The sequence below is a fragment of the Pungitius pungitius genome, chromosome 14, assembly GCF_949316345.1.
Source record: "Pungitius pungitius chromosome 14, fPunPun2.1, whole genome shotgun sequence".
Lineage (NCBI taxonomy): Eukaryota > Metazoa > Chordata > Actinopteri > Perciformes > Gasterosteidae > Pungitius > Pungitius pungitius.
The window spans coordinates 13,344,314-13,372,229 of record NC_084913.1 but is presented as its reverse complement, the minus strand read 5'-3'; the positions used below and the strand labels follow the sequence as shown (position 1 = coordinate 13,372,229).

The 27,916-nt window shown below is 44.7% G+C and overlaps 1 protein-coding gene across 3 annotated transcripts in view; it reads right to left on the bottom strand.

The window, feature by feature from the left end:
• slc8a3 (solute carrier family 8 member 3) overlaps positions 1-27,916 on the bottom strand; it is an 81,548-nt gene that overhangs the window by 16,986 nt on the left and 36,646 nt on the right. For all 3 annotated transcript variants that reach the window (XM_037486331.2, XM_037486332.2, XM_037486333.2), the window contains exon 3: positions 10,567-10,673. In XM_037486331.2, coding sequence (XP_037342228.2) covers positions 10,567-10,673 — 107 coding nt within the window. The remainder of the gene's footprint in view (positions 1-10,566; positions 10,674-27,916) is intronic.

The window sequence follows — 27,916 nt, the reverse complement described above, 5'->3', positions numbered from 1 at the left end:
TCTCTCTCCACCTCTCTTTTTAATTCTTTTGTTTTATGCTCAGACTATTTTCTGTGTGAATCTAATTTGAAAACGACACGGCGACTTTGTGAAGCCGTTGCCCGTGCACGGCTGCCTCTGAAAGCCTCCATTCGGCCAACAACAGCAGCGTGATGTGGATAAGAAGGCAGCGGGCAGCCTGAAGGGCCCTGTCCTTGAGGAAAGAGTACAGACACAGTGAATCGGCAACACGTCGTCTGACATCCTACGCTAACCGCTGTGCAGCAGAAAGTCAGCTCTGACCTGCTGGAGCTACGCGCCGCAGCTCCACCGCTGGCTTGATTCGTGGAAAGTTGGGCCAACAATGGACATAAAGATAAAGCGACGCTGTAATCACAATCAGGGATAATTAAAGGGCCGCTCATGCACTGCTTCCCACAATAACACCACAGCACTGAATTACCATTTAATTGCATGTTGATACAATCAATGCTGCTCTGACAGAAGCTTTGAGGGAAAAGCATCCTTTATATCTTCTCTGATACTGCAAAACATGGGACAACTGCTCCTGAAAATCGTTTGGGCGTCAGGACTCATTTAGTCAGTTGAGTGAGGCTTTTGTTATTAACCGCTGTTTTTATTATGATTCCCATTTGTCTCTTGCTCACCAGACCTCCCTCTTGTTTCAGGCGTCTTTTCCACCCTGTCCTCACGTCTTCCCCATTGTGTCCACCTGTGTCTCGCTGACTCTCCTTGTGTCTGAGTGGTGTGCTCTGTGTGCTCTGTGTGCTCTGGTACCACTTTGTACCGTTCATCAAGCCACCTTTCTGTTCCTCGTCCAGTTTGTCTTTTGGACCCAAGTCTACGACCCTGTTACGTTTTTGGATCCCGTTTCTGCCCGACCCTTTTGTACCTTGGCCTTCCACCAATTTTGTGTGACACACCTTGTCCTCCGTGACTATGACATCCGTTTCCTGAGTGGTGCGTTCGAGTCCTCTGGCTACAATCCTTTTCATTGGTGCTCAATCAAGACACATAATACACTTTTTTAATGTAAACCTAAAATCATCTTTTTTATTAAATCACAAATTTGTTTCTGAAACTATTTTCAGGGCTGTTCTTTCTGCCAAGCCATTTCATGTAAACATTATATATGTTTAACGCCATTCCTGAGCTGTATTCAAATTCTTCTCCGGAAAGTATGCATGCACGTAATCCAGCAAAAACTTGATTTTAAATGTCTTTTCACACAACCGCAGAGCTGAATTAATTTCTTGCGGAACGAACCTTCTACTGTTGCTGCTTTCAAGGGGAAACACAAGTGACTTTTATCATAAATCATTAGTAGTTGAGGTTGGTGCTGATCATACGTGCAGCTGAACACCTCCAAGAAAAAGGCCCGGTTATTGACTGACACCTTTATTAAAATAAATGAAGTTTGTTTGGCTGCACTGAAAAGACAAGACAGCATCTCCTTCTACCGTTACCACGGTAACCGCGTATGTCGCAAAAGTAACTCGGACTCAAATTTGAAGGATCCTAACTTTAATAACTCAGCTCCCAAACTTTTAAATGGCTATTTCTTCAATCAAAGGGAGGCCAGTAATGTAGAAAGCGCATTAACACTTCATAACCTTTATTATCATGTCACACCCTGCCTCTGACATTCCTCCTCATGACCCCAGAAAAGAAGGGGAGCTTTAATGAAGCCGGGGTCTGCGAATGCATGAATAGCGCCGGGCTCCCATTTGAATTAAATCTATTCATCCGTGCCGGTGTGATTTCTCCGTGGCACTGAGGCAACCGAAGGCCCTCTGAGTCGTGACATTTGTGCCATGGCTGGTGGAGCAGGCGGGAAGGTGAACACCCATCTGCCGAGATCCCTTACCGCCAACTCCAAACCCATGCAAGACGGGATGAGTGGTAAAAGAAAAAAAGTCTGTTGTATTTGTCTGCAGATATTTACACATGTTCAGCAATTTGCAAACATAAACTCACATGCACAGAAGAAGAAAAACCTGCAACCACATCTGAGACTCAGTGACTGAATCCTGCAGGTCACCTGGGACTCGAGGCGTGTTTTACGATTGCCTATCTTTGCTTAAATCCATTTCTTGCATAGGGAATAGCATAAGTGTCACACCACTCTAATTCTGGAAGTCTCTTGACATCTTCAGGTAATCCCTCTCGGATTGCAGCATTAATTGTGTCATCTGTATTCAAAGAGGGCCCTGTGCCCTTTTAAAATAAGCCAAGAACGAACCTTTACTCACAACAGAGAAGGAATTTAAGAGATTTTTGACTGGGATCAAACTGCCAACCGCCCACCAGGACTGACGCAATATCAAGGGACAGGTGTGCAACACAGACCCCCTGCAACTAGGAAAATGTTGCGCGTCAAAGATGTTTACAGCTTGATCTCAAATATCAAATAGTCATCTTGAGAAGACATGTAAAATATTCAAAGCCCTGCATTGTATCTCCATCAGTGCTAATTGACTAACATTTCATGTAGTATTGACACTCTGCAGCCAAGTGTATTTTGTATCAACGCTGTGTTGCAGATATTTCACAAGCCAACGCTTCACGCCACGGATGTGTTTATACAGTGAGTAACTCCCTCGTGGTTCATAATCATTCAACTGAAGCGCTGTTCTAACACCAACTTGAACCAAGATAACAACCAGAAAAACAAAAAAACGGATAAAGTAACAATGATGAGAGACGCTCATTTCCCCCGCCTACAGCTGGTTTTAAACTGAATTTTTTGGTTTGTTGTCATCTTTTGAGAATTTTAGATGTCCACTTACATTTGGATCAAGTGTGTTATCGCTCTGTTGCTTGGTTACAATGTAACGCAAACTAATGTGGCCATAACTGTCTTAAAGCAGCTGGTTAACTTAGCACAGCTTAGCGTGAAGACTAGAAAACAGGCAACCAGTGAAACAAAACCCCAAAAGCATTTTGGAGAGAATAGAGTGCAAGCAATGCAATTAACACACGTTGACTTAAGTTTGGCTTTCTTGTTTCCTACTTAAATGCTTTTTAGTAACAGCTGAAAGCATCATATCTGTATCCCAGTTTTCAAAGTCAACCCACTGTCCTCATCCATCCACCACCCTCTTCTTCTGCTCTTCCTAACTGTGTAGTGTTCACATAATCGAGCGAGGTCTTCAGGGTCACGTCCCTGAATCCATTGCCAGCAGGTGCTGAGAGCCCCAGCTGTTCCCCATCGCTCACTCGCCTGAGCTTTCAGCCCCTCTGCCGTCTCAGTGGCCCAGACGAGGACAAAACTCGCGGAACCATCCGGAAACCCGATTTAGAACGAGTTAGAACGGCAGGATTCAGCAGATTACCGGCTCATGTGTATCATTAGTTTAGGTAATAATGAACTGCTTTGTGGGAGGTTTCATTGTCGAGCGATGCGTATCAAGGTATAAAGGATCATTAAGCAAAGCCCATTCTGAATGGAATTAAATACAGACCCACGTAAAACGCGTCATTTGATCTGCAAATCACACATAATCCACAGATTTTCTCAGATTATCTCTTCCTATCTGTCATTTAGAAGAATCCGGACAAAAAGAAGCTTTCTCTCCGCTTGCCCGTTCAAATGGTGGCTTTCCCAAGGGCTTCTGGGTAACAGATGTGTCCTTACAACCTGTGGGAGGTTCCGCTCTGCAGTCAAGCAAGCGGCGGTGTAATCCGCCACCCCCACCGCGACACAGCGCCGCCGCTGCAGTACAGGCCTCCGATTTTAATCAGTCAGAACATAAAAACGCACAAAAGGAGGGAGTTTCTGGAAAAGCTTTAGTCCACACTGCCCTCCGGGCCGCATGTCCTGTCCTCCGGAACAAGGGGCCGAGGACAAAATGATAGTGAACAAACTAATTCACTGTCTGTTGCTTTTCTGCACTGTAAATGTTGGAAGCTGAAAGCAGCATTTTTTTCCTGATGCCTTAAAGCTTGAGTTGGTAACATTGCAGAGATTTAGCTAAATTAAAACAATCATCCTACCAAACAAAATCAGCCCGCTGGATTTAACAATGAAAGTAGCATTCAAAAATTGGTCAATCATGCGAGAAAATCATAATCATAACAAACAAGAACAAGCCGGTGTTTACTACCGACCTGCGACAGCCGCAGATGACAGACCTTATTTTGAAATGGTTTTGGTCCAAGTGTTTGATGTATGGAATGTCAGCATAATGAGTAGATATAGACTTCTACAGACTGTAGCTCACAAGATGTTAGTTGAGTATTTCATTGAAGATCTTACCATGAAATATATTGCTTCCCAATACACAGGTGTCATCATTGTTTTTTTATTATTATTATGAGAAACGACTATAACTATAAAAATAATCTGTACAATTTGAAGTAAGTAACAACGGATTGATTCCACTGAATCCCTACATGATGTGTCCCACTGTATACTACTGTATACTTTGATTACAGTGAGATTGCGTCGCTCTGACCCTCTGGCACATCCACTGGGAGATCCCCAGTGCCATCTGTAAGGACTGGTGGGCTGGCGATAAGAAAATGGAGTCTTTATCTCAGCCCAATTAGGCAGCTAATTGATTCAATACCAGTCATTTAGAGTTCCTGCAGGCCCAGGATTGAGTACTCGGCCCCCTGAACAGACCTGAAGTGTGTTCGAACCCTTAAAGCCTGCAGGTTATGAGCTATGAGCCTAGGGATCAATCTGACTATAACATGTTACATGTTTTGACAAAACAAAGCTGGAATTTCCTGCAATTTATACAAACAATAAAGACGAAGACATTAAAAACAACCAACAACCAAATCACTTGAAACCCCTGTAGGTATTAAGATGAAGCTCTAGAGCTTCTTTTCCCCCACAGGACCTTTCATTTGTCATGGTGCTAATCCAGCTTTGCATTTCACTGCTCTGAGGAGGCAAATAGCACTTTCCTTTAAACACGGAGACACCGCTGTAAGGAAGAGATTCATTCGAGGTCAAATCCGGGTTGACCGCTAACAAAAGGATGATAAGCTTTTACAGCAACACAAAAGGCAGGTTGGTGAAAGCCGCTGAGTCATAGAGATTATGCAGCCTGTGACCTCGGTGAGAGGACAACTCGGGGACTCTGGTCTCCTGCTTCCAGCACCATGGGGAAGCGTCTGTGGAGGCTCACATGAAACCTCAAGTAAGCACTTGAGGTTTCATGTGGCTGTGATTGTGAACTAAACCTCAGAGGGATGCTGCTTCTCTCAAATGTAATCAATATTTAATAGTGGTGTTACATGCAACATAACATGAACATGAAGAGAAGCTTCACAAAATCACACCTAGATGGAGTGGTGGAATAATTTGATCTCAACAGTAGCAACAGGATGTCAAGTGTTAGGTAAAAATCCCGTAGTCACAGCTTACATAAAATGATGCTTGTGAGCCATGAGGCATAACTTTTTCCATTTGGATGATTATTATCGCCCTGAATGACACCGCTATTTCTGCTCTAAAACTACGACTTACTCAATGTGGTGGTGACCATTAGAGATCAAACCATTCAGGAAATGCAGCTGATTGAGCTGATGTCTGGGCATAAACAAGTTTTGAGATTGTTGTATTCAAAATGTAGGTCTGCAGTCGTGTCTCTGATCCTCACCCTTTGAAGCCTATTTATGCCTTCACACATTAGGAATATGGCAAACAAACACATCCAAGACTTTGAAATACAAACACGTAAATATTGTACGTCAGTGCTTTTATTGTGAAAGGCAAGAAATAAAGGAGTAGATCTGGATTTTAGAATCATGGAAAATAAGCTTTAGAAGTGAACACCAGGTGTTTTTTTAGTCAGCTCAATTAAGTCTAGAAGTATGATTTAGCCAATAGTTAGCAACTGCCTTTTTAAAGACATGTAGAAATGCTTGAGGGGAATTTACACTTAACATCTTTTAAGCTTGTGTCAACAACAGAACTTATATCCGGCTTGTAAGGAAAAAATCCTGGTGGAAGAGAGATAATTGGTAAAAGAGGTAAAATTCTAATCGGTTTAGTTGATGGATTCATTCTCATCTTTACTGGAAGTATACATGACAGAAACTACAATTTAAAAATAAATATTACGTTTTAAATAATCACACAAAGAAAAAAAACACCCCCGCACTTTCCAGTTTGTTTTCAATAATGTTCATAACATCTCTGCCGGAGTTCAGAGTTGCTTTGGCTCACAATCCCTCCACAATATGACTCACAGCTCATTTGGAGGTAATGGATGGATGTGTGTGTGTGTGTGTGTGTGTGTGTGTGTGTGTGTGTGTGTGTGAGATGGAGCGGACTGCGAGAAGAACCCAGCCAAGCTCAAACAACAGCATGTGAAGTGCCCTCAGATGCCACGAGAGCTCCCTCTGAGAGAGGAGGCTGATGGGTGGCACGGTCCCCCACGCCAGCCATGATTTGAATGTAAAGTGGCAGGGGAGGGAGGTTTGGGAGGGGGGCGGGGCCATCAATCCTACAGCCACGCACGTATGCACTGACCCATGTGAACACACACACACACACACACACACCTGCACGTGTTGAAGAAGAAGATAGGCGCTCAGCCTGGTTGAATGGCCGACGTGGTCCCTCTCAAAGGGTGGTGCGTGTTAACGCGTTAACTCCGTAGAAGACGTTTTGCAGGTCATTCGACACTTCGCAGCCTAACAAACACTTTAAATGACTTCTTTAGACACTCCCTCACTGCTTTTTCTGTCCATTCTTGACACGTTTCTGGCACAATTTTACGTATTCCAGACATGGCCATGAGACTATTGTGCAACAGGAAGAAGACTCATTATTTATTTACTGCTGCTTATTCAGCACTGAGAAGAAATGCAGCTGAAGGAGTAACAGATATCAAGAAAAAAGAGTAACCACTGTCACATTATTATTGTTTACTAACCAAAGCGTTGGTGAAAAGAAAGGGAAAGGTACACTGGTCTACTGCCAGTGAGAAAGAGTTTATCGATTATTAGGGCCTATTGTTCTTCTAAGGTTCGTTATTTCTAGAATTGTGCTTGTACGTAAAGTTTTGAGACAGGCTGCAATGTAAAGCTATTGAATCGAATTGTGTCTTAAGGCAAATCAATTGTCACCCAGCTAAATTCACATTATAGATCACACGGCATGATCTCACAAGCGTACACCTGCACATTTTGGTGGAAAAGGGGGTCTTTGTTCAGCTGACTGATGTTAAGTCAGAGTGGAAATGTGGCCACCTGCCCAAATTAGCTGCTCGAGACTGACAGGTCGGGGCGACTGTTGGCTCGATAGCTCCCATTACGCACACGCTGTCCGGAGTCACACCTGCCGGCATCGAACTCGCTCACATCTGCCAGCTTCTGCCAGCTTCTGCCGTCAGGCATCGCCAGTGAGCAGATCTGTAGAAGTTACAATAAGTGATGCAACCGCTCGTAATACATGAAAACATCAGAGAGTTAAAATGAGATCTGAGAATCATTTTGGTGCTTCTATTCCAGTCATCTATAATAGAAAAATAATCTGCTAAAAAAAAAAAAACAGAGCGAGAGGCTTCTGTTGCACGGTGCTGTTGATTGAAAGGCTGCGCTGGAAAATGGAGCGAGGCTGTTGAATATAAAAAGAAAAGCCAAATAAAACAAAGACTCTCATAGAATATTCATCATTTCTGCTGCCCCACTCGGGCTTTAATAAGGAGAAAAACAAACCCAATCAGCCCCACATCAGCGGTTATGAACAACAATATTATCGCCACATTATATATGAAAAGTGAGAAATTATCATATTATTCAAATCACTGCAATCCAGCCGCACCCACTGTGGCAACAGGGTAATATATTTAACCCCCCCTGCTAAACACCGCCTCATAGACTTTTCTATAATTTGGAATCAAAGCAATTTCATCAGCACGAGTAAATTCATAAAAGATGATCCTGCTTTTTCATTACCTCCTCATCATATATGGATCAAACATGTATTACCCTTGATCAAACATTCATTACCTTCTGCATTAAAAGAAATCTAGGTATTAATCATTGTCAACACTGTCTGCACTTTCATTAGTGCCACAGTTGTGTTGCCCTCTTTCTGGTATCGGAGTGAGAAACTCAGACAATCAGTTTGTGCTATAAATATGCACAACCATGACGACAAGTTACGCTCAATCATTTGCCCATAAGCAACAATCCCAGGATGCTCCTGGAGAAAAACATTAAATGCACATACAGTGTATGAGCTCAACAGAGAAGCTCTGTTTTTGACCTGTTCGGACTACACCTGCATGCCGTCATCATGTGTCATCTTTAGCTTCGTCCGACGTTACCTATCTACCTCCCCCTCCATCGGGGCAGATACTGCCTCTCTTCCTCGGCTTACCTCCACACCTATTCTGCCTGTAACAATCCTCCTGTAACTCCTGCTCGGCGCTCTGAACAACAATCCCCCCCACCCCGCGGAAATCTGCAATGTCTGTTTTTGTTTGGTTCTTTTTCTTTCACTCGTTAAATGTGAGCAAAAAAAATATTTCTGCAGGGTTTTTGGGGTAATGAGGGAGAGACTGCCGGCATTATCAACGGGTAACCACTGGGTACATGTTCTCAGAAGGATCCAGGATCCACTCTCATACCGAGTGTTGAATATGAGGCTTACGTAGCAACCGGTGAGGTGAAGCCAATTTGGGAGAGCTTTACACTTCGGGGGTCCGACTCCTCTGATTGCAAAATCATTCATCAGAAAATGACCCTAATTCTCATACGAGCAATTAGGTGAATAAACATTGCTAACATGAGTTTATGTTTTCAATCGTGGAGGTCCATCCATCCATCCATCCATCCATCCATCCATCCATCCATCTTTAAATGCTTATCCGAGGTCGGGTCGCGGGGGCAACAGCTCCAGCAGGGGACCCCAAGCTTCCCTTTAACGGGCCACATCTACCAGCTGACTGGGAGATCTCCAGGCGTTCCCAGTGCAGAGATATCATCTCTCCACCGATCTCTAAGGGAGACGCCAGCCACTCTCTTTCGGTCGCGACCCGTCCTTCATGAATCGTGGAGGTTCCTTTTGTAAATTTACCAAACGCTTAATTTAGGAGTAAAAGACATGGAGGAGGGTACGCTTCGGGCGCGGCTACCTTATGATTGAGAATGAAAGTTATTTGTGAGCTTTTTGGTCTCCTAAAAATGTCTTATTCTGTGTTTGGTTGACTAGGAAAGAAGACGTCATGATGAGTATGTCCACTTAAGCACGCGTTTAGCAGTAACACTGAAGACATGGGGAAGCGCAGGTTTTTCTATAAGGTCACATGTTTCTAATTGATAGTTAATAGAAGACACCGGCCAATAATATAATGTGTGCACTTGTCTGTGAGTCTTGCGATGGTTGACATTCAACTTGACATAAAATAAATTGAGTCGGGCTTCTGTTCTGAGAAATGAACAATGTTCAACATCTTAAGCAGATGTTCAACGCATCCGAGTTTACTGATATCACAAACCGCTAAAAAGAGCTTTCGTGTCTGTTCATCAGCGTGTGTATAAAACCTGCACCGAGGCAGAAAGATCATTAAAAAAAGAAAAGCCTCAAAGAGCAGCACAGGGGGCGTTTGGAAGGATGCAGCTGTCACTCATAAACACCTGCCTAGCAACTCCTCTTCATCACGACTCTTACTCTGAGAGTTGACACGACTCAGCCAGCGATGCCAGACCCAATAACATTCTGCACCCTGCGCACCAGCTTGTGAGCCTCTGCCGTCCCCTGGCCTCGAGCGCGGTTAGATAACAGCGCATTAGATAACGGTGCGCAAAAGGCCTGTTGGCTTCTATCAGCAGACATTAACAACAACAAGAAGAAAACAAACAAAACTTGTGAGAAAAACGTACTTTGATTTGAATATCTCCGTGTCCTACTTTCATTTCTATATTCACCTTACTGCAACAAAGAGGCCTAAAGACAAGCTCGGCGTGCAGAGGAATACAACCTATGACCTCAAATGCGCCGCACCAGGTACCATCAGGAAGAAGAGCTTCTTCATAAAGTTACAAACTGCTCAATTCAAACAGTCCTGTGAGCTACACATCCTCACGGCGTAAAATAAATCAATAATCTCACTTCACCAACATCAATTTGCTTGTATTTTTCAACCCGACCCGGCGCATACTTCCAAATAGCTACTATACTGTATTTAGGTCAAACGTGCCTTTACATAAAAATGGCTGTGCTTATGCTGCATGGAGATGGTAAATGACCTCAGACCCCGTGTTCCCCACATATGCAGATGGCGACGTCGACTGGGGAGACTGTCATTGTGATGCTGATGGAGCGTTAGTGATTTACGTTGTAGCTGTAATGCGAGAGCGTGGCGTAGAGACACAGAGTTCTTGGGGGCACGGTGGTGTGTGTGTGTGTGTGTGTGGGGAAGTAGAGGGAGGCAGGGGACGGATGGGGGGGTGGGGCACAGCAGAGTAAAAGGCAGGTGAAAGGAAGACAAAGTGAACAAAGCGGACTAACGGCGAGAGAAAACAGACACTGACAACGCGTGAAAGCGAGAGACAGAGAATATGAAGAGAGAAGAAGAAAGAGTTTCAGTACTGCACCTTTCTGCAGACTCATGTCTACCATGCGAGGCTCAGCCAGCTCCAGGAAGAAGTTCTTGTTTTTCTCATACTCCTCATCATCAATAATTTTCACGTGAATGAGTTTGCTGCAAGAGGAATAAAAGGAGGGGGTAGGGGGCAGGAAGGGGGTGTTGAAAGGGAAGGGACAGAGAAGGACAGGGAAGTGGGAGAGAGAAGAACACAAAGGTTAATTTGCGATGGAGGGACACAGGAAGTGTACTGTAAGTAGGATTAATAATCAGCATGGAAGAAAGGTTGAGAGGTGAAAGGTCAGCTCGCTATTGACCGGGCCTGTCCGTCACCGCCTGGACTCGACACACTCACACCGTCAAGTGAGCTCACTGGCAGCCATGGGCGTCATGACAACCGCATCCATCACGCCGCCCGACAGAAGTGGAACAGAGGGCGAAAAGCACTTGGCGGCGAGGATAAAAGAACACGGTGGACTGAAAACAGCAGCGTGTAATCAATCAGGATGTAAAACGTGTAAAACGGAAATTTCACAAGGGCAAAAAAAAGGTGAGCGCACGACAAATGAAAGAAACGGGCGCTATTTAAATCGATTTCCATGGCTCGATGTTTCAGTCAGAACGCTTTCAATGAGACGGCTGGCTGGACACTGTGAGGAGTCCCCGCCTTTCTCTCTCTCTCTCTCTCGAGGCCCAGACGAGGCGGGTAAGGACGAAGCAGCTTATTGGCGACTTTATTGCTCCGGTTGGAGGAGAATACCCCTTTAATGAAATCAAATGTCTGGAGGGGTGAGACTCTTTCTCCGGGAAAGAGCTGCGTGTGACATCATCTCACCGAAACAGCTCAATATGGCACCTCAGCCCCCCCCCCGTGGCACTCTCGCCACTGATCGCCCTAATTGATCTTTTAAAGAGTTATTGACCGAGTGTGGGCAGTTAAGTGGTCAGTAGGTACCCAGATGTGTCCGTGCCTCGCCACATCACAGCGGGAACTCCTCGAGGGAAAAGCTTTGTTGAATTAAATTGGACTCGTGCAAACGAAAAACACTCAAGACAAGTCATGACTCTTAGGCCTAAGAAAGGCGAATATTTGGAAAGCAGGCATTCAGCTAATAAAATCAATGTCAGTGCAGCATTCATTATGGATAGCGGTTTGTGTAGGGGGAATGGGTTAGGAGTCAAAAAGCAGCTCGTTCTCTGACATGCCGCTGATGTACCTCCAGCACCGTGACATATAGCATGGCTTGTGCCAGGCAAAGCACTCTCTCACACACACACACACACACACACACTCACACACACACACACAGAGTCGGTCGTACACATAAACTCAAGCCCCCTGCACACTGCAAACGCTCTTTTTGAAGAAAAAAAAACATTAATCCGTGCATCTCTAGAGGAATTAAAACGCATTTCCTCTGCTGCTGTAATGCATGAAGCTAAATCCCTTTCTCTGTGGTTTACCTATACTTGTGAATGGGAACCATGCTATATGATCCTGTTAGCACTCTACACACAGCAGAACCATCCATCTTTTCTCCTCCTCTTCATATCCCACTGGCAGGGGTTTCCTCTGATTGCGGGCCCGAGATGTCTGCGGAGCTGGAAAGCCGCCTTGTTTTTTCACACTAAATGAGAGGGGAGGAAGCGCTGGAGCCGGATGGACAAGTGGGATCTGGGAAGGACGCGCCGGCTGGCTGTGGTTGGGTGCAGCGCTCGACAATCCAATTTTCTTCCGTTGCACCGGCGCCATCGACAAAGGTAAACAGCAGCCTGTTGTTTTGAAACCGAATGCTGCATTGTTTATTATAGAACATTTAGGTGTGAGTGGACAAAAGACGTTTTTCTCAGCTTTGAAAAAGCACTGTGATAAAAATCACATTTTGTGTAGTTTGGATGGACGTCTTTGTGTGGGCCCAACCACGATAGGGATACATAAAAAGCAGACTTTTTTGCCCCCTGCATCGCCACTGCTGCTTTTCAGCGCTTTTTTTCACGCTCCACAACTTTGTGCACCCCTCGACCGGCGGACAGACGTTTGCGGAGATCTCCCTCCATGAATTGGAGGTCATCCGCACGTCTCGACAGTGCGCCGATGACGGGTTGTATAAGTGGTCATATTTACGGATTTCTTCCAACAAAAGCTCTTCAAACTGATTCATTCTTTCGTTTTAAGTCTGGAAGTTAAAGCGCCTGTAAGGCTAAAAATAAAGAAGAAAATAATGAGGAGAACGGAAAGAATTCCCGGTTGGGGTTCATGTCCTGTTTTACTTTGTAGTGTCATGTCTCTCGTGTCCCTGGAGTAACTTCACTTCCTGCCTTGTCCTGTCTTCACCTGCACCTCCCCAGTGTATTTAAGCCCTTGTGGCATCATTGCATGTTATGGGTGTCTCGTCTCCATGCCACGCCACACACATATATTGTGTTTATTGTTGTTCCCTGTCTCATCTATGTTTTTCCCCCTCTGTGCCTTCCTGGATTTTTTGGGGGGAGGGATTTTCAGTTTTCTTTGAATATTGACTATCAAAGTCATTTTTTGGTTCGTACTCGGCATCCGAGTCCTCCCTTCCTGCCCTTACTCCCGCCGTTGTGACAACAAGATAAGTAATGTTTAAATTTGCACAAAATACATAACTCCAGAGGATCACCTGGGAAGAGTGGACACACACCCATTGTGCTTCTGTGTGCATGTATGTATGCATGTGTATGTGTGTATGTATGTAAATAAAAGTATCTTTTAAATGCTCTTGGAAGAAATTTAAGAGCATTTCTAGAATTAAAGGCTACTTTTTTCTATTTAACAGTTTTACATAATATTTAACATTTATATATAACATTTAACATTTACATTTAGATTAAATATTTATATTATTTAACAACTATGTGTTACTGCCAAACATTATCCTTGGTAAAGTTATAGCATGTATTTACATGACTTTCTCTCTAAATGTTTGAAAAGGGGACATATAAATATTGTCCTGCTCTTTTTTCATATGATGATGCTAAATGTACCAAAACTGCGCAGGATTTTCGAAGGTGCAACATTTTACATGGATATGGACGCGACGACTATTTAACGCTTCAGTGAGTGAGAGTGAGGCCTCCTTGGTTTAGCTAACTGCTAGCAGGCTAAAGACGAGGAACTCCAGAGACCGATGTGCGTGGAGATGAAGACCCGTCTTACAGCTCGGGGCTGGTCGCCCAGCAGAGATGTCCATGCGGACCTGGCTGCTCCGTTTTCTGGTGACGGAAGCCAGCGTTTTGAGACACGCGCACTTCAACCAGTTCACACGCCACATCTCGATGTTAAACCGTCTTTCACGCATTCAGTGGTGGAAATAGTGAAATATGGAGCCAAATCCTGGTCAAAAGTTTTGTTCATTTGAAAAAAAAATGTGAATGTGAATTAAGTTTCTGCTTCTTGGAGGAAAATGCACAAAAGAACCATCATTAATGACTACAATTCAATGTGGTAACGTCAACCAAGCAAACCTGTCAGCAACTTCCAAACTATAAAGTAAACACAATTTAATCTCAACTTTGTTGTTTAGCTTGCTCATTGAGGAGATGGGTGGTTCCTGCAGAGCGTGAATGAACATTCTTGGAAATAAAATCAACTTCATAGATATGCACTGCTACATAAGCCTACACGGGGAAAAAGGGACACGACCGGGCCAATTCTTTGCCCCCGCTTCATGCTAAGTTAAGCTATCCAAATCATCGCCTCGCCTCAGCTCCGTGCTCCACTCTCAGAGTGGTACCCATCATCTCATCCGACTCTCGCCGAGAGAGACAATGTAGCATATTTTTTGGATGCTGCGTGTTGATTTTTTTGAGAACCGTATTACTTTTTGATGCAGAGATGTTGCTCTTCAAGTCTGTTCCTCGCTGCTAAATGCCCTGGCTTTGAAGGGAACAATATATATTGTTGTTGCTGGCAAAAACATCTCCCAAAACATGTGCAACCCCACAGAATGCAGCCTGCAGGAGAGTAAAAGAAAAACTGACAGCCTTTTCACTCCTTCAGTTTTTTTACCATCTTGCTCTCATTTGTTAGACTGAATTACATTAATGGGTCAAACGTAATGTGATAATGATTAATTGATGTTAACATGCTAGATATAGCACCCTTAAGTCTAGTGTTAGTTAGCATTGGCAGTCCAGAGGTGGGTGCAGGAGGTGAAAACTGTGAGGGAGACTGACACATGAAAGTGGAGGTGGTACAGGTTCTTCAGTTCTGCGGCCAAAAACCACAGTGCGGCTGAAATTTGCTCCAGCTGCCCCCCCCCCCTCTCCAATGCCTCTTCTCCAACAGCAGATTTGCCGTTTTTTCTTCGCCCTCGTTCAACAAACGCTAAAGAATACTGTGTAACCGCTAGGTGTGAAACTACTGCGGAGGAGAGCACATCAGCAGAGAGAGATATGCGATACCTGTGCTATCCAATCCCCTCCTTTCTGTCAGTGCACCTCGAACCGCACAGCCTTCACCCTGCAAAACCTCTCTTCCGTGGAGAAGACTTTCAAGAAAATTTAAGATGACTTACTGTATGCACTCCAGGCTAGAGATGGGGCCGCAGCTAAAAGGGCTATTTAAGTACGACCCCCTTTTCTCTCCCTGGTCCTCTGTATAAAACACCCGCTGCCTCTGACCCCGGCCCAGAGCTTTCCGGTTTGAACTAAACACAACCTTTCCACATTCTCTTAAAAGTTTCCTCCTGCCTCCATGTCTCTCCATAAACTACTTAGTGCTTTTCAGGCGCTTTGCACCCTTACGCAATACCGCATTCATCACTGCTGAAGCACGCGTGGAGGGGTTGCAGCATTATTTTCACCTCACTGCAGGATGGAGGCCTCGATGGCCACAGGATCACGAGGAGTTCTGTTCCTCCAAAAGTTGTGCGCATTGCGCGAGAACTAAACCGACCGGTGCAGAGACCACCATTTGAGCGCAGTGAGACCACGGCGAGGTCTTCACTCAAAATAAATAAAGTCGAGCCAATAAGGCGAGAGGACAAGAGGAAAAAAGGCCCCGGGGCCTCGTGGGAAATCACTGCCTTAATTAGGCAGGCCTGGTTTCTGTCACCAGGCGCAGGGATTATGGGCCTCGCTCATTATAGTCCTGATTATTGCTTCTCCCCAGCAATCACAGAAAAAAAAAAACAGTAAACACATTTGTCAATAATTTCTCTCACCAATCTGAAGACAACCCCCCCCGCCCCCCCCCGCCCATCCTTCTCTCCTTTCTTTCAACGCCTGCTGTAATTCTTTTTGCCCAGCGAAGCAAACTAATCAAAGCAGCTGGCAGAGAGCTGAAACTTTTATTTAGAAGGAAGGTCTCCATCCAAATGGTGAGTGGCTTGCGGTAGTCAGGCATTCATATTAAATAAACCAAACCAAAATGAGTCACGCAATCACGCTGAAACTCTCCACTCGGCCACTTGCTTATTTCCTGGCCAAACTTGAGCCAGATGCGAAAGCTGTGATTGCAAGTTGTTTAAAGGAAAAACATGAGAGTAAGTGCAGCCGTGCCAGATTTAGTTTGAATAATACATGTCTGCCAAAGTGAGTGCCGGTTCTTACACTCAACCCAGAAAGATCAAATGAGAGATACATGCACTACATTCACAAGTTCACCAATACACCGGCGCTGAGGCGGAGGGTGGCTTTGAGCCAAATGAGGCCGTCTCTCCTCCAGAGGAGCCCGATTCAAGCCGTGCTTTGGTGGTGAGCCTCCTCCCTGCTGAAGTGTCCTTGAGCAGCTCATGAAAGGTGCAAGCAAATTGGAAGCACATTTAGAAGCAGAGAGAGGGATCGATTGGTTTGTGTGCCGTTTATGCGCCTGGACTGGAGAATCCCTCTTGTTTTACATCTGCTGTCCAATCGGAGCGATTCAGGAACAGAACCGATGGAAGGCAGACTACGAGCAGCTGTCATTAGTGACATTAACATGAATCAAACTAAACAGCAAACGTTCACATGATGGTGGCAAAAAGGGAAAAGTTGAAAATAATTAAATGGCAGGCTTGGAGTTAACATGAGGATCCTTTGCAAGCAATACAGGTGAAACTCAAAAAATTTGAATATCGTGCAAAAGCTCATTACTTTCAGTAATTCAACTTAAAAGGTGAAACTAATATATTAGAATATATATATATATATATATATATATATATATATATTATAGCCATAATGATCAAAATTATATCAAATAAAGGCTTGAAATATCTCACTTCGCATGTAATGAGTCTATATAATATATTAATTTCACCTTTTAAGTTGAATTGCTGAAAGTAATGAGCTTTTCTACTTTTCTACAATATTCATATTTCGAGTTTCACCTGTAAGTTTGTGACTTTAAATCTTTAATCTCTGGACTTCTTGTTGAACTCTTTCAACAGAGAAGTCACACGTTCACACTCAAAACTTACTAGAGCCGTTGATTAGTAACCAAGACCTTCTCACCTTTAGTGTCTGCACGAGACGCTCAGGGCGTCAACTACGTCAAACTATCCGCGTCTACCTTCAAAACCGGAGTGGATGCCAGATTCCCCTCGTCCACCATTATTTACTGTCAGCGACTTCTTTCAGCGTTCAACCTTCAACCCGAGCAATCGACCCCGTAAACCACTCAGAGCCGAGGTGACACAGAGCTGCATTTGACTCTGGAGGAAGGGTGAGGGGGTCAAAGCAACCGAAGGATCAATACAATATTATATGACTCTACAATATCAGCTAGAGGACACAGGCGGAGGATGTCTCATCGGGGGTTACAACAAGACACACACACGCAGGCACGCACAAGGACACACAAAACCAGATGGAAAGCGACTGAGGGACGTGTAACCCATGATGAGCGCTCACAGCCAGGTTTATTAATACCGCTGCAAAGAGGGATCATGGGTAGCTGGACAAGGAGGCACATTAGCTGAATTCCAAGGCAGGACTGCAGCTGTCTCCTCCCAGCCCTCTCACCTTCTCAGACGCTGCCTTATGGTCCTGCCCGACCTGCGCCTGTCTCCGTGGGAACGGCAAATCTCCTCCTCACTATTGGTGTGACATCACCCGGTGTGCAGATGGTCGGCTTACGGCGCACGCTAGATTTGAGGGGGGGAGGAGCGTGGGCGAATGTGGCCCTCACTGACAAGACTCCTCCCCGATCCCACGCATCTCTCACATTCTCAGGAGTTGGATTCCCAAAAGCTCCCAGACCTGCTCCCATTTGCCGCTCTCTCTCTCTCTCTCTCTCTCAGTTGTTGCCATGGATACAATCACCCCCTTTCACCAGCCCGGCTTCATCTCTAAATGCGACGCATCGTGACATGCAACCACTTTCCGTAAAAAAAAAAAAAACAACAACAAAGAAAACCCACTTAGGACATTTTCCGTTCACTGATTTTCTATTTGGCTTCACATAGCTGAACAGTGCAGGGAAACTGTCCCTGGATGGAATAAAAAGTTTGGACTGTCTGCTGACACAAAGTCTATTATTCCATCTGCACGCTGCGCAGTGGAAACCCAGGGACTGGAATGAACCTCAGCAGCTGGAGGAAGGGATGAGCGGCAGCTTCCCGACTCTCCTGAGATAACACGCTGTTACTCCAGCCCATAAATGCACTGTCCAAAACACGGCAAAACCAGGGGAGGAAAGGCTTTGTGCTGCAACTGTAACTCGCCCCCGCTGCAGCAGGGACATCCCTTTCAACCCAAAGGTGGAAAACCCAGAGAATAACAAAGGAAGGCTGAAGATGTCTCGGTGACCAGATTTGGATCAGCGAAGCCGTGTGGAGCAGTAATCACCACCACCCCGCTGGCTATTTCTGTATTCATTTGGCATATCTATAGTGTGTAAGTCACACTCTAATGGTTAATCAATAATGTGAATCAAGAGGAAATTCAGCCATCGTTAGAGATGTGAAAGTATGAATCCACGCACGTGGGTGACACGCTGCTGCCGATGGTTTCACCTCCTTTTACAAAGCAAAAGTCAGATTGACAAGTCGTTTCATTCAAAGCAGGTTTCAAAATGTTCTAAAGAAGCTTTGTAAGTGACAGCAGTGCTTTCAGGGGTTAGAAAGTGTAGAAGCACCGGCGGAAATGGAGCAGAAATTATACGTTTTAAATTGAAGACGCATTATTGTGGAAGTGGCAGATTTTAACAGGTAACAATGACATTAGGAATATTTTAAAAATATATATTACAGTAATTTATTTATGGATAAAAATACATGACAAAACATGCACCTGACCAGAAATGTTATCGGGAATATCATTTCCATTCATGAATTAATTATGTTATCATCTATAATGAAAATAATAATTAATTGCAGCTATAACTGACTCATGTGTCTGGCCACGGCTCAATCATGAAACATACATTGGAATTTTTTAAGCACTTACCTCCCATCTGACAGGTAGTACATTAACACAATAACCATTGTATTTAAATACAATTCAAGAAGGTCACAGTAAGAATTCGGGGCATGAAGCAGAAACTGGAGAATCACATGTACTTTGTGGAGAGACAGGAGACTGTCATTGAGCTAAACCCAGAAGCCGGGCTTTTGGGGGAGGAGCGGTGCAGTTGGTCGGTTTCACTTGTCATGCAACCTAGCACTGTCTCCATAAAACAAACCGACTGCCAGCGCTGAAGGAGAAAAAGACAAAACAAAAGACGAAAAAAATGGAGAGGACATTCAGAGGTAAGGGAGAGGACGCGGAAGCATTTGAAAAAACAGACAGCCAAGCTCCATAACTCCTGAGCCGAGAGCAAGGCAAGCAGGGGGAGAGGGACGGGGGAAGTCAGCTATATTTTTTGGGATGTCTGAAGCGGGCCCAAAGGTCCTCGTCTGCAAGGACACAATGCAATAAAACACTCAGAGGTGGAAGTGTCTGATACGGGGCGACAAGAAAGGGAGAGACGAGGAGTAGTGCTGCTAGTAAGATGCGTTCAGCGAAAGCTGAGAGCGGCACACTGGTGGCGGTGGTGTAGGTGGGTGTTGGGTGTGAGGGGGGGGGGGGGGGGGGGGGGTGTTGGTTGAGCCGAGGGCAAGAAATGCACAAGGGCTATTCAGGGTGGTGGGCGTGGGTCTGTGACAGCTTAGATAGCCGGTGAAGCTGACCAAGTCTAACTGCCTTCAGCCAAATGACAAACCCAATCATATATGAACTACCCCCCCCCCCCACAAGAAAAGTGTACCAGAAATAGAAACCTCGCTCGGCTCATACAACCTTCTGACTTCTTTATTTATTTATTTTAAACGTAGGTCTGAGTAACTATTTACTAATAAAACCATATTTTTAGCATTTCAAATATTCAAATATTAATGAATGAATACATTATAATTAAGATCTTATATATGAGATCAAAACTTTAAATAAACTATTCATATCTCTTCAGACTTTATTTTTCAGTTAATTTGTCTCAATCATACATACCCCACACAATCTGTATATATAAATATATATATATATATATATATATACCCATCTGTCATGCTATCCTGAAATCTCTATTTGAGTATTAATAAATTCAATATATTCTTCCTTTTCATTCACCTTGAAGCCCATCAGCCAGTTTCATGGATTAAGATGCAGAAATGCTCACACACCATGTTCCACCATGGCTCCACTAAATTGGTACAGTGGCTGATTTCACTAATTAATGACTTTTTTCTGGTTGAAGGTGTTGGAATCAGTTAAATGAGCTGCTGTTTGGTTCGGTTTGAATGCAGATTTGCAGGAGTCTCCTGCAGATTGATTCAAAGTCACCTCATCCCACTGTTGCGGTCAGCGACAAAGCTGTCGGACCGGATAGAAGGAATAAAATATAGTCCCATTCTTCATCCTGGACCACAATTCTTCATTGAAATGGGCACGAATGTGCATAAAACAACACTGGACCGAGATGTTTGACCTCCATTACACAAACCACAATTTACAAAGCAAACACAAAAGGTCATGCTACAGTCCACAGGGTCAATATGTTATACATTATTGATGCCGGTGCAGAAATAGTCTTTTGACATTCTCTCCAGGGAGGTCACAGCGCAGGGTCGGCTACGGAGAAACACTTTACTGTGACTTTATCACAAAACACTGACAGATTGGCTCAAAGAGTTTTACATTTCCACCCAGACTGTGTGTCCACACAAGGCTTTGCCTCCTGCTGCAAGAAGACACTGATGACTACTCACAGTATGAATGAAACAGCGATGGCTGCCTGCGAGGTTTCTGTGAACCACGGATGATGTAACACAAGGAGAGGCGCGCGGAGCATGTGACATCGTATCAGGATGGACAGACGGGTCAAACAAAGACAGGGCGTTTACCCTCTGCGAAGTTGTTACTCTCACTCAGGGCGCTTGTTTTCCAATTTATGCGAGTGACGCTTGTGACGTGATGCATTGTTACGTTTTAAACGCAAATCAACTTAATTAAGTATTTAAAATATAAAAAAAATCGTTATAATCTAATTAGAGCTAACTGATGTCACCCGATCGCTGCAGCCGTTTGTGACGTTTTGTTCTGCAGCAGCTGACCCACCCACGGACCATGTTTCACGCATTAGGCAGAGCGTCCTCCGCTCTGCACATTAGTGCTACTACACAGGCTCCCATTATTTCTGCATCTGCAGACAGGAACGCAGGAGGGAAACCAATATGGAATAAAACAAAAAAAACCCTGTGTCACGCCTCTTTGAGCCTCTAATCAAGCGACCAAGAGCACATTTATGAGCGTGAGTATGTGTGACTTGGTGCAAATGTCCTTATGCGTTACTTCTTTTTGTGCATTCTGGGGATGTCGCCGCTTTTACAGTCAGGGTGGATGGAGCAGGTGTGGGGGAGGGGTCGGTCGCATTACCGAATGCATGTGAGCTATTAAACCTGCTGTCTCTGTGAGGCCCGTCAGAGTTTTAGACCTTGAGACGGAGGACGTCTTGGAAAGGGAGGGTTTAGTGTGAGGATATTTTGAGTTCGTAATTCATTACCAGTTGCGGGCTAAATAACATTAATGTTAGCTGTCAAATTTTTATTCTGACTGGGGAACTCAGATTTGGATTTGGTTCTGAAATATTCATTTCTCTTATTAAATAATAACACAATGCCTGAAAACCAAACAAACGAGGATCATTTCTGCCAAAGTCCATTGTATTAAACCCACATATGATCGCTATAGCACTACAGTTAACAAACTGTCATGCTTACTGCACTCTGTGATCATTGGAACCTTTCCCAACTCTACCTTGGTTCCAAACCCAGTACTTATGGCTTCAGGGTTTCAGGTTATGGCACCAGGCCACCTTTAGACGCGCATTAGCGCTGCTCCTCAACCGCAGCCTCTTCATTTCCTTCATTGATGCCATTGAGGTAACGGTCTGGATAAAGGATCCGACAAAGAAGGTGGCCCTGCTTGTGCTTTGGTGCAACGCAAAGCAACGTCCCAAATATGTGCACCATTTGCTTGGTAACGTGGGATTATTTCAGACGTTTGGAGGCGTTCACTTTCAGTTGTGCATTGAAATATGGAGGGTTAGAGATCACTGCTTCTCCTCAAGAGATGAATATGATTGTGAATGCATTGTCTCAATATGATAACAATGGTAGCAAATGATGAGAAACAAATATCCTGATATGCAACTTACATATTTTATTGACCTTTTTCTAATCTTGTGAAGTATTGTATAGTTTTACCTCTGCAGGCCACAAGTAACGATGAAACAATTTGGCAGGAGAAAATCACTACATTGATAAAACGGAACATTGTATTGTATAAAACGGTCACAGGCCAAAAAGGTTGAGAACCACATTTGAGAAATCCATTATCCAAGAACTGTAAAGGATTACAGGCGGTGGGTCAATGTGTGTGTGTTTGTGTACGTGATTGGTTGGCGACGGGGGGTGCATTACATTTCTGCAGAGACAGAAAGACATCGCTGATGGAGCCAAGTGGATGGCATAAGGAAGAGGCATACAGCTCTAAAAATAGCCAGGGACATGGATTTTCTCTTGAGGGGGCTGTGTGTGCTTGAGTGTGTGTGTGTGTGTGTGTGTGTGTGTGTGTTCCAGCCAGAGACCTCGACTTTTCTGACATTTAATGGCTACACGCAGACACGCATAACACAGCCTCACACATTAGCACACACTAACACAGACATTTGAAATGCACTATAAAATGATGATCACTAGCCCGGGGTCCAGTTCACACAATGCTCCGACACACACAAGCACGCAGGCCCATGGCCGGGTGTTACACTGCTATTCTCTACAGTACATCAGCGCTGCACAACCTTCGGGCTGGCGACCGACGCAGCGTCTTAGGGTGTTAAAACGGGGCCCTTGATAAACTCCTAATTATACAGAAACGACTGCGAAACGTCTTCCAATGGCCCCCGGGCCGCATGGAAGCGCTGTAAACGGCACGCGGCGTGCCAACGAATGGCTTAGGAGAGCAGTCTCCGTCCTGCCCCGTGGAGGATTAAAACACTGCATGTTGAGTGAAGGCTCAGCCTAAACATCTCCTCTATAGTTATTGGGGTCAGATGAATGCTCTGGCCTCCACACCGGGCCGCTTGCCAAAAACAAAGGTTGTGAACTCCTGCTTTACACTAATTTACGCCCCTTGCTGTTCACTCCATAAACTCCAGTGTGGCGAGCAGGTGCAAGATTGACCGTTGGGTCAGCCGAGGAGAGGATCAGGGTGGAGGAATGGGGTGTTAACAACAAGGTTAACCTTCTCTGAATCAATCTTCCTCTATATTATATATATTCTTGTCCCACCCGGTGCTAAAACCTGAAGCGTGTTGGAAGCTAAACGAAAAAGGCAACGGACGATTTTCTGAGAAGTAGAGTGCACGAGAGCTTGTGCAGTTTAACCTCTTAAACTTTTCCCATAGACTCATTATCTTATAATATCAATAGTGTGCTAGTGTCACAAATATAAAATATATTGTAAGAGTTTGTTCTACTGTTTGGCTCGAGGGTCGCTCTAAAGGTCACAAAACCCAGCCAGAACCGAGAGGTGCGCTTATTTTGCACATTTTAATCAAGAAAGATTTTTTTCAATAGGTATCTGCAGTGAGCAAAGAATGCCGATGCTAACGTTATCAAACTACAATATGCATGCCTCTGACAACCAGTTAAGTGGCCATGTCCATCAATGTCTGTCCAAAATGTCCCTTCGTCATGTTATGCTATTAGACATTTGCGTGACATTCTCACGAATGGATAATTAAATATTGATTAATGGCCCAAAATGTGCTAGTGAGGTCATATTGGCTCATGCATCATCAAGTCTAAGTGGATATCTGTGCCAAATTTGCAGAAATGTCCCTCATAGCGATCTTGAGATAACGAGAATGGGACGGTGGACAGATGGCAGGACAACCCGAAAACATGATGCCTCTGGCCACCTGCTGCTAGCTCGCAGGCATGCAAAACATTCCTCAGAGATTACTGACCAAATAAAGATGCGAGTGGATCTGTAAACACATGAACAACGTTCCGAAATGTCTCCTGGTTATTTCGTCCGGTAAATGTGCCCCAATCCTGATCACTGACTGACGTTTCCGCACCAACACATCTTCAATTTCCTAAACACTTTCCCCTTACGTGTACACTGCACATGTGACAGCTCCCCCGACACATTAGACAGGACGCTATCTCACACACACACACACACACACACAGACGGGAAGATGATTCAACATGTCAGGGAGGAACTCTCCTCCATCACAGTGTATGTCCTCTGGTCTCTGATGAGATTATTGGACGGCTGCTCCTTCCCTCCTGGCCCGCCGCTGTGTTGCCTTAAAAAGATTAACCACATCATTGTCCCCGCCAATAATGACGGGATAAAAGGGCCACTGCCTCACAGGGAAAGTAGAAATGCTCAGCGCTAATTCCATCCCGTGGAGCGTGTTGCCGTCCTCCTGAATCCTCATTACCATTAGCAAGCGGTGCAGGATATCCGATTGGACGCTGGTGCCATGCAACCTCTCCGCTAAGCACACACCGCAAGGGGGAGGATCTGTCGTATTTTACCTCCTCGGGGGTGGCGGCGGGGGGCCTGGTAGCTCAGCATTATCAGCAGGTGTAAGAGGTTGACAGGTTTTAACGGAAACCGTGGCTGATTAAAAAAAAATAATGAGCTGCGTGGGCTGATATCATGAACCATGTCAAATTAGTAACACTTCACTCCAACATTGAGATGCATCAACCTCCAAACCAATCACAGGCGCATCGTCTCATCTGAGCAGAGGGTGGATTGTATTCTTTAAATATAAAAAAAACCCTGTGCCCGACTTGAGGTATACTGTACTTTGTAATTTGTTCAAAAGTGGCCTAGTTGATCAAAAAATGTCTCCCTTGAACAAAGCTCCAAATGAATAATAAGATATGTCTTTATATTTCTGTCATGAAGGTGACAGGAGGCAGGATAATGTAAAATGACTTTGTAATGGATCTCATGAAGAAACAAAGAAGCTTTTCATTCAGGAGCCATGTAAGCAACGTGATGTCTCCTTGTTTCGCTGCTTTTGCAGACGCTTTGCGTGGTGTCTTGGCAACGACGGTTGGTTACATAACACTGAGTAAACTGTTGGGAAGAAGATCATCACCCCACGTCACACTTTCTCACTCTCAGTATTATGTTCCGTAGCTCGGAGTAAAACAACCATGTGGATGGGTTAACATTAGCTAGGTGGACGCTAAATCTGACATCCTCGACCAAACTGAAAAACAATACTATACTAATATTATGTTCAATACTAATACTACTATTGGAATCTTCCTCTTTTGGCCCGAAATCCACGGACGAAACACACACAATAAGATAAATGCAAAACATGCCAAGTGCACATTAACATAACATTGAGGATTCTCAAATGTTGAGCACTGCTAAGTTCTACTCATTTAACCTTTCAACATCCCTTTTCCTGCTGCTCAAGTGCACAAAAAGGCTAGCTGGTGTGCAGCAGTTTGTCTCAAGCAGTTGGAGATGGAGAAGGAGCCTGCAAAGGGAAGGGACCGGAGGACTCGAGGGGTGGGGAAGAGGTCTGACACAGCTGTCCTCCCCTGAGGGAGAGAAGGGGGAGGCCGAGATCATGCGGCCACTCAGTCAGTCACATGGCGTTTTGGCTTCACAGTCAAGGACTGTTTAAGTCCTCTTGGTACGAAGAGGCAATGCACGGATGGCAGGAGAGGAGGAGGAATCAGTGGGAGCTGAAACGATCAATACCTTCCTCCATCACTCTGCTCATTCACTGTGACATTTGTTGAAAACCTCTGGAGGAAGGGCTCTATAGTTGTACACGATTATTCAATTAAGATGCCTGGCTGATCTTTTCCTTCATTCGGCTACGTTTCCCCATCTCCATCTCACTGTCCCTGCATCTTTCCCTTGGATGTTTGGATCAAATAGTCACATTTGTACACAGCTGTTTGCTGCTCAACGAGTCCACATCGGAAAAAAAGACCCGAGGATAAGATGAAAGACAATTTTACCAGATAAACCTGATTGTTGTGTTGTTTTTGTTATCTCTGGTCGTGCATATAAGACCCGGGGTGTGAAAGGTAAACCAAATATGAAAGTGCCTTGAATTTACATTTGTTCTGATGGCCTCCAGAAGGCGACTCCACTGGTTGTACAGAATCCAAAATGACTCAACTTCTCACTCGATTAGCATTTAAAGGGACACACACTCTCAACAGGTCACTCTGTGGAGGGCTGTTTTAGAAAGGGTAAAAATGGTGCTGTTTTAAATGATCCTTGTGGTATGTTACAAACGTTCCCCAAGGAACCATCTGAACATGTGGAAAAATGCGCATACGATGGGTCCTTTAAAACAGCTTCAATGGTCCACTAGGTAACTTCTTAAATTCATGCTATTTCAAGGACAGGTCTCCTTTCCTAGAAAAGGCATGAAACTAAATGTGCAATTACATTCATGAGGGAACAGAGTTTTCTTCTAGAGTAAGTTTTTGTAAAAAAAAATAGTTTCTAACCCAAACTTGGAAGAGATCTGGGACGGGACTAGCCAGTCCATGTGAAACCAAAAGTCACCTGTAACTTCTCAATTTACATCCATAACGTAATGGAATAGTAATAATAATAATAGTTTGACAAATATATTTGTAGCTAAACCATGTGATACTTCACCTAACCAGGTACATTGATACAGATTTTTGTTTTGATTCAATCCATAACATTAATCCGGTGTCTAAAACCCCAAAACGTGATATCCCTCAAAACCTAATTGTGAGTGCAGTTTGGTTGCATGGAAATGTCATTCTGAAGGAATACACCCTCAACTTAAACACAGTGAAGATATAAAGTCTCAGGTTGAAAAGTGAAATTAGCCTCTTTGCATTTTAGTTACAGCTTCATGTTGCTTTTTTTCTGCATACATGTATCATCACAGTACTCCCACGCGTCGGGTAAGTTAAAGCAAACTCCAAGAAGTTTTCTGCAAATACCATCTGACCTGGGTCTGACTCTGCTTCACATTCATCCCCCCCCCCTACTGTTTGAGCTAATCCATCTCTACAGTATGTGTCGTCTTCTTTGCTCTCTTGTCACGATTTCCCTCTTTGCCCCATCCTGCGTGACTTAGTAATTCAGCCAGAACAATGCCTCCCGCAGCCATTGTTCTTGCGGCTCTTCCCCCGTGCCCCCCCCCCCCCCCCGCCCCCAACTGTGGTTGTCAGGAACACAGTGTGTCAGCACCCGAGGAAAACGGAGGGGTGGGGAGATCGCAGCGGGACACCTTAACAAGGTATGGCAGGAACAATCACGGGGGATATGGTTTGCCTCGTGCAACTAGCTTCTCCTTTTCCATCCTCATCGCCTGCCTCATTTTCCCAATAACCTCCTCTTCCTCGTCTCTGTCATTTTTTCTTCTACCTCTATATTGGTTTCTCCCCCGGCCACAATTGTGCTCATCACATCCTCTACTGTGGGAAATGCTTCCGCTGTCATTTACTTTATGTCCCTGTCCAACCCCCCCCCTCCCCCCGACGGGGACATTGCTATATTTAGACACTTTAGGAGGTGGGCAGCTATGTCTGTGTGTGCATTGAGGATGCCGACCCGGTTTTCCAGTCATTTCCATGCCAACTCCATTCCCGTCATCTCCTTCAAGTGCAGCGGCTGAGAGTGGATATAACACCTGTTCACAGCCCCCCCACCCCCCACCCCAGGGGGGGGGCGAACACAGAGGCAAAGCGAGGGAAGTCAATGTGTCCCTTCTGTCTGTCAAAAAGGCGTCCTTGCCGGAGCCACTGGAACAAGTACAAGAGTTGTGATGTCAGACAAAGATGGACCTGAGTAGGACCTCTGAACAGAAAAAGTAAACCTGCTATAAT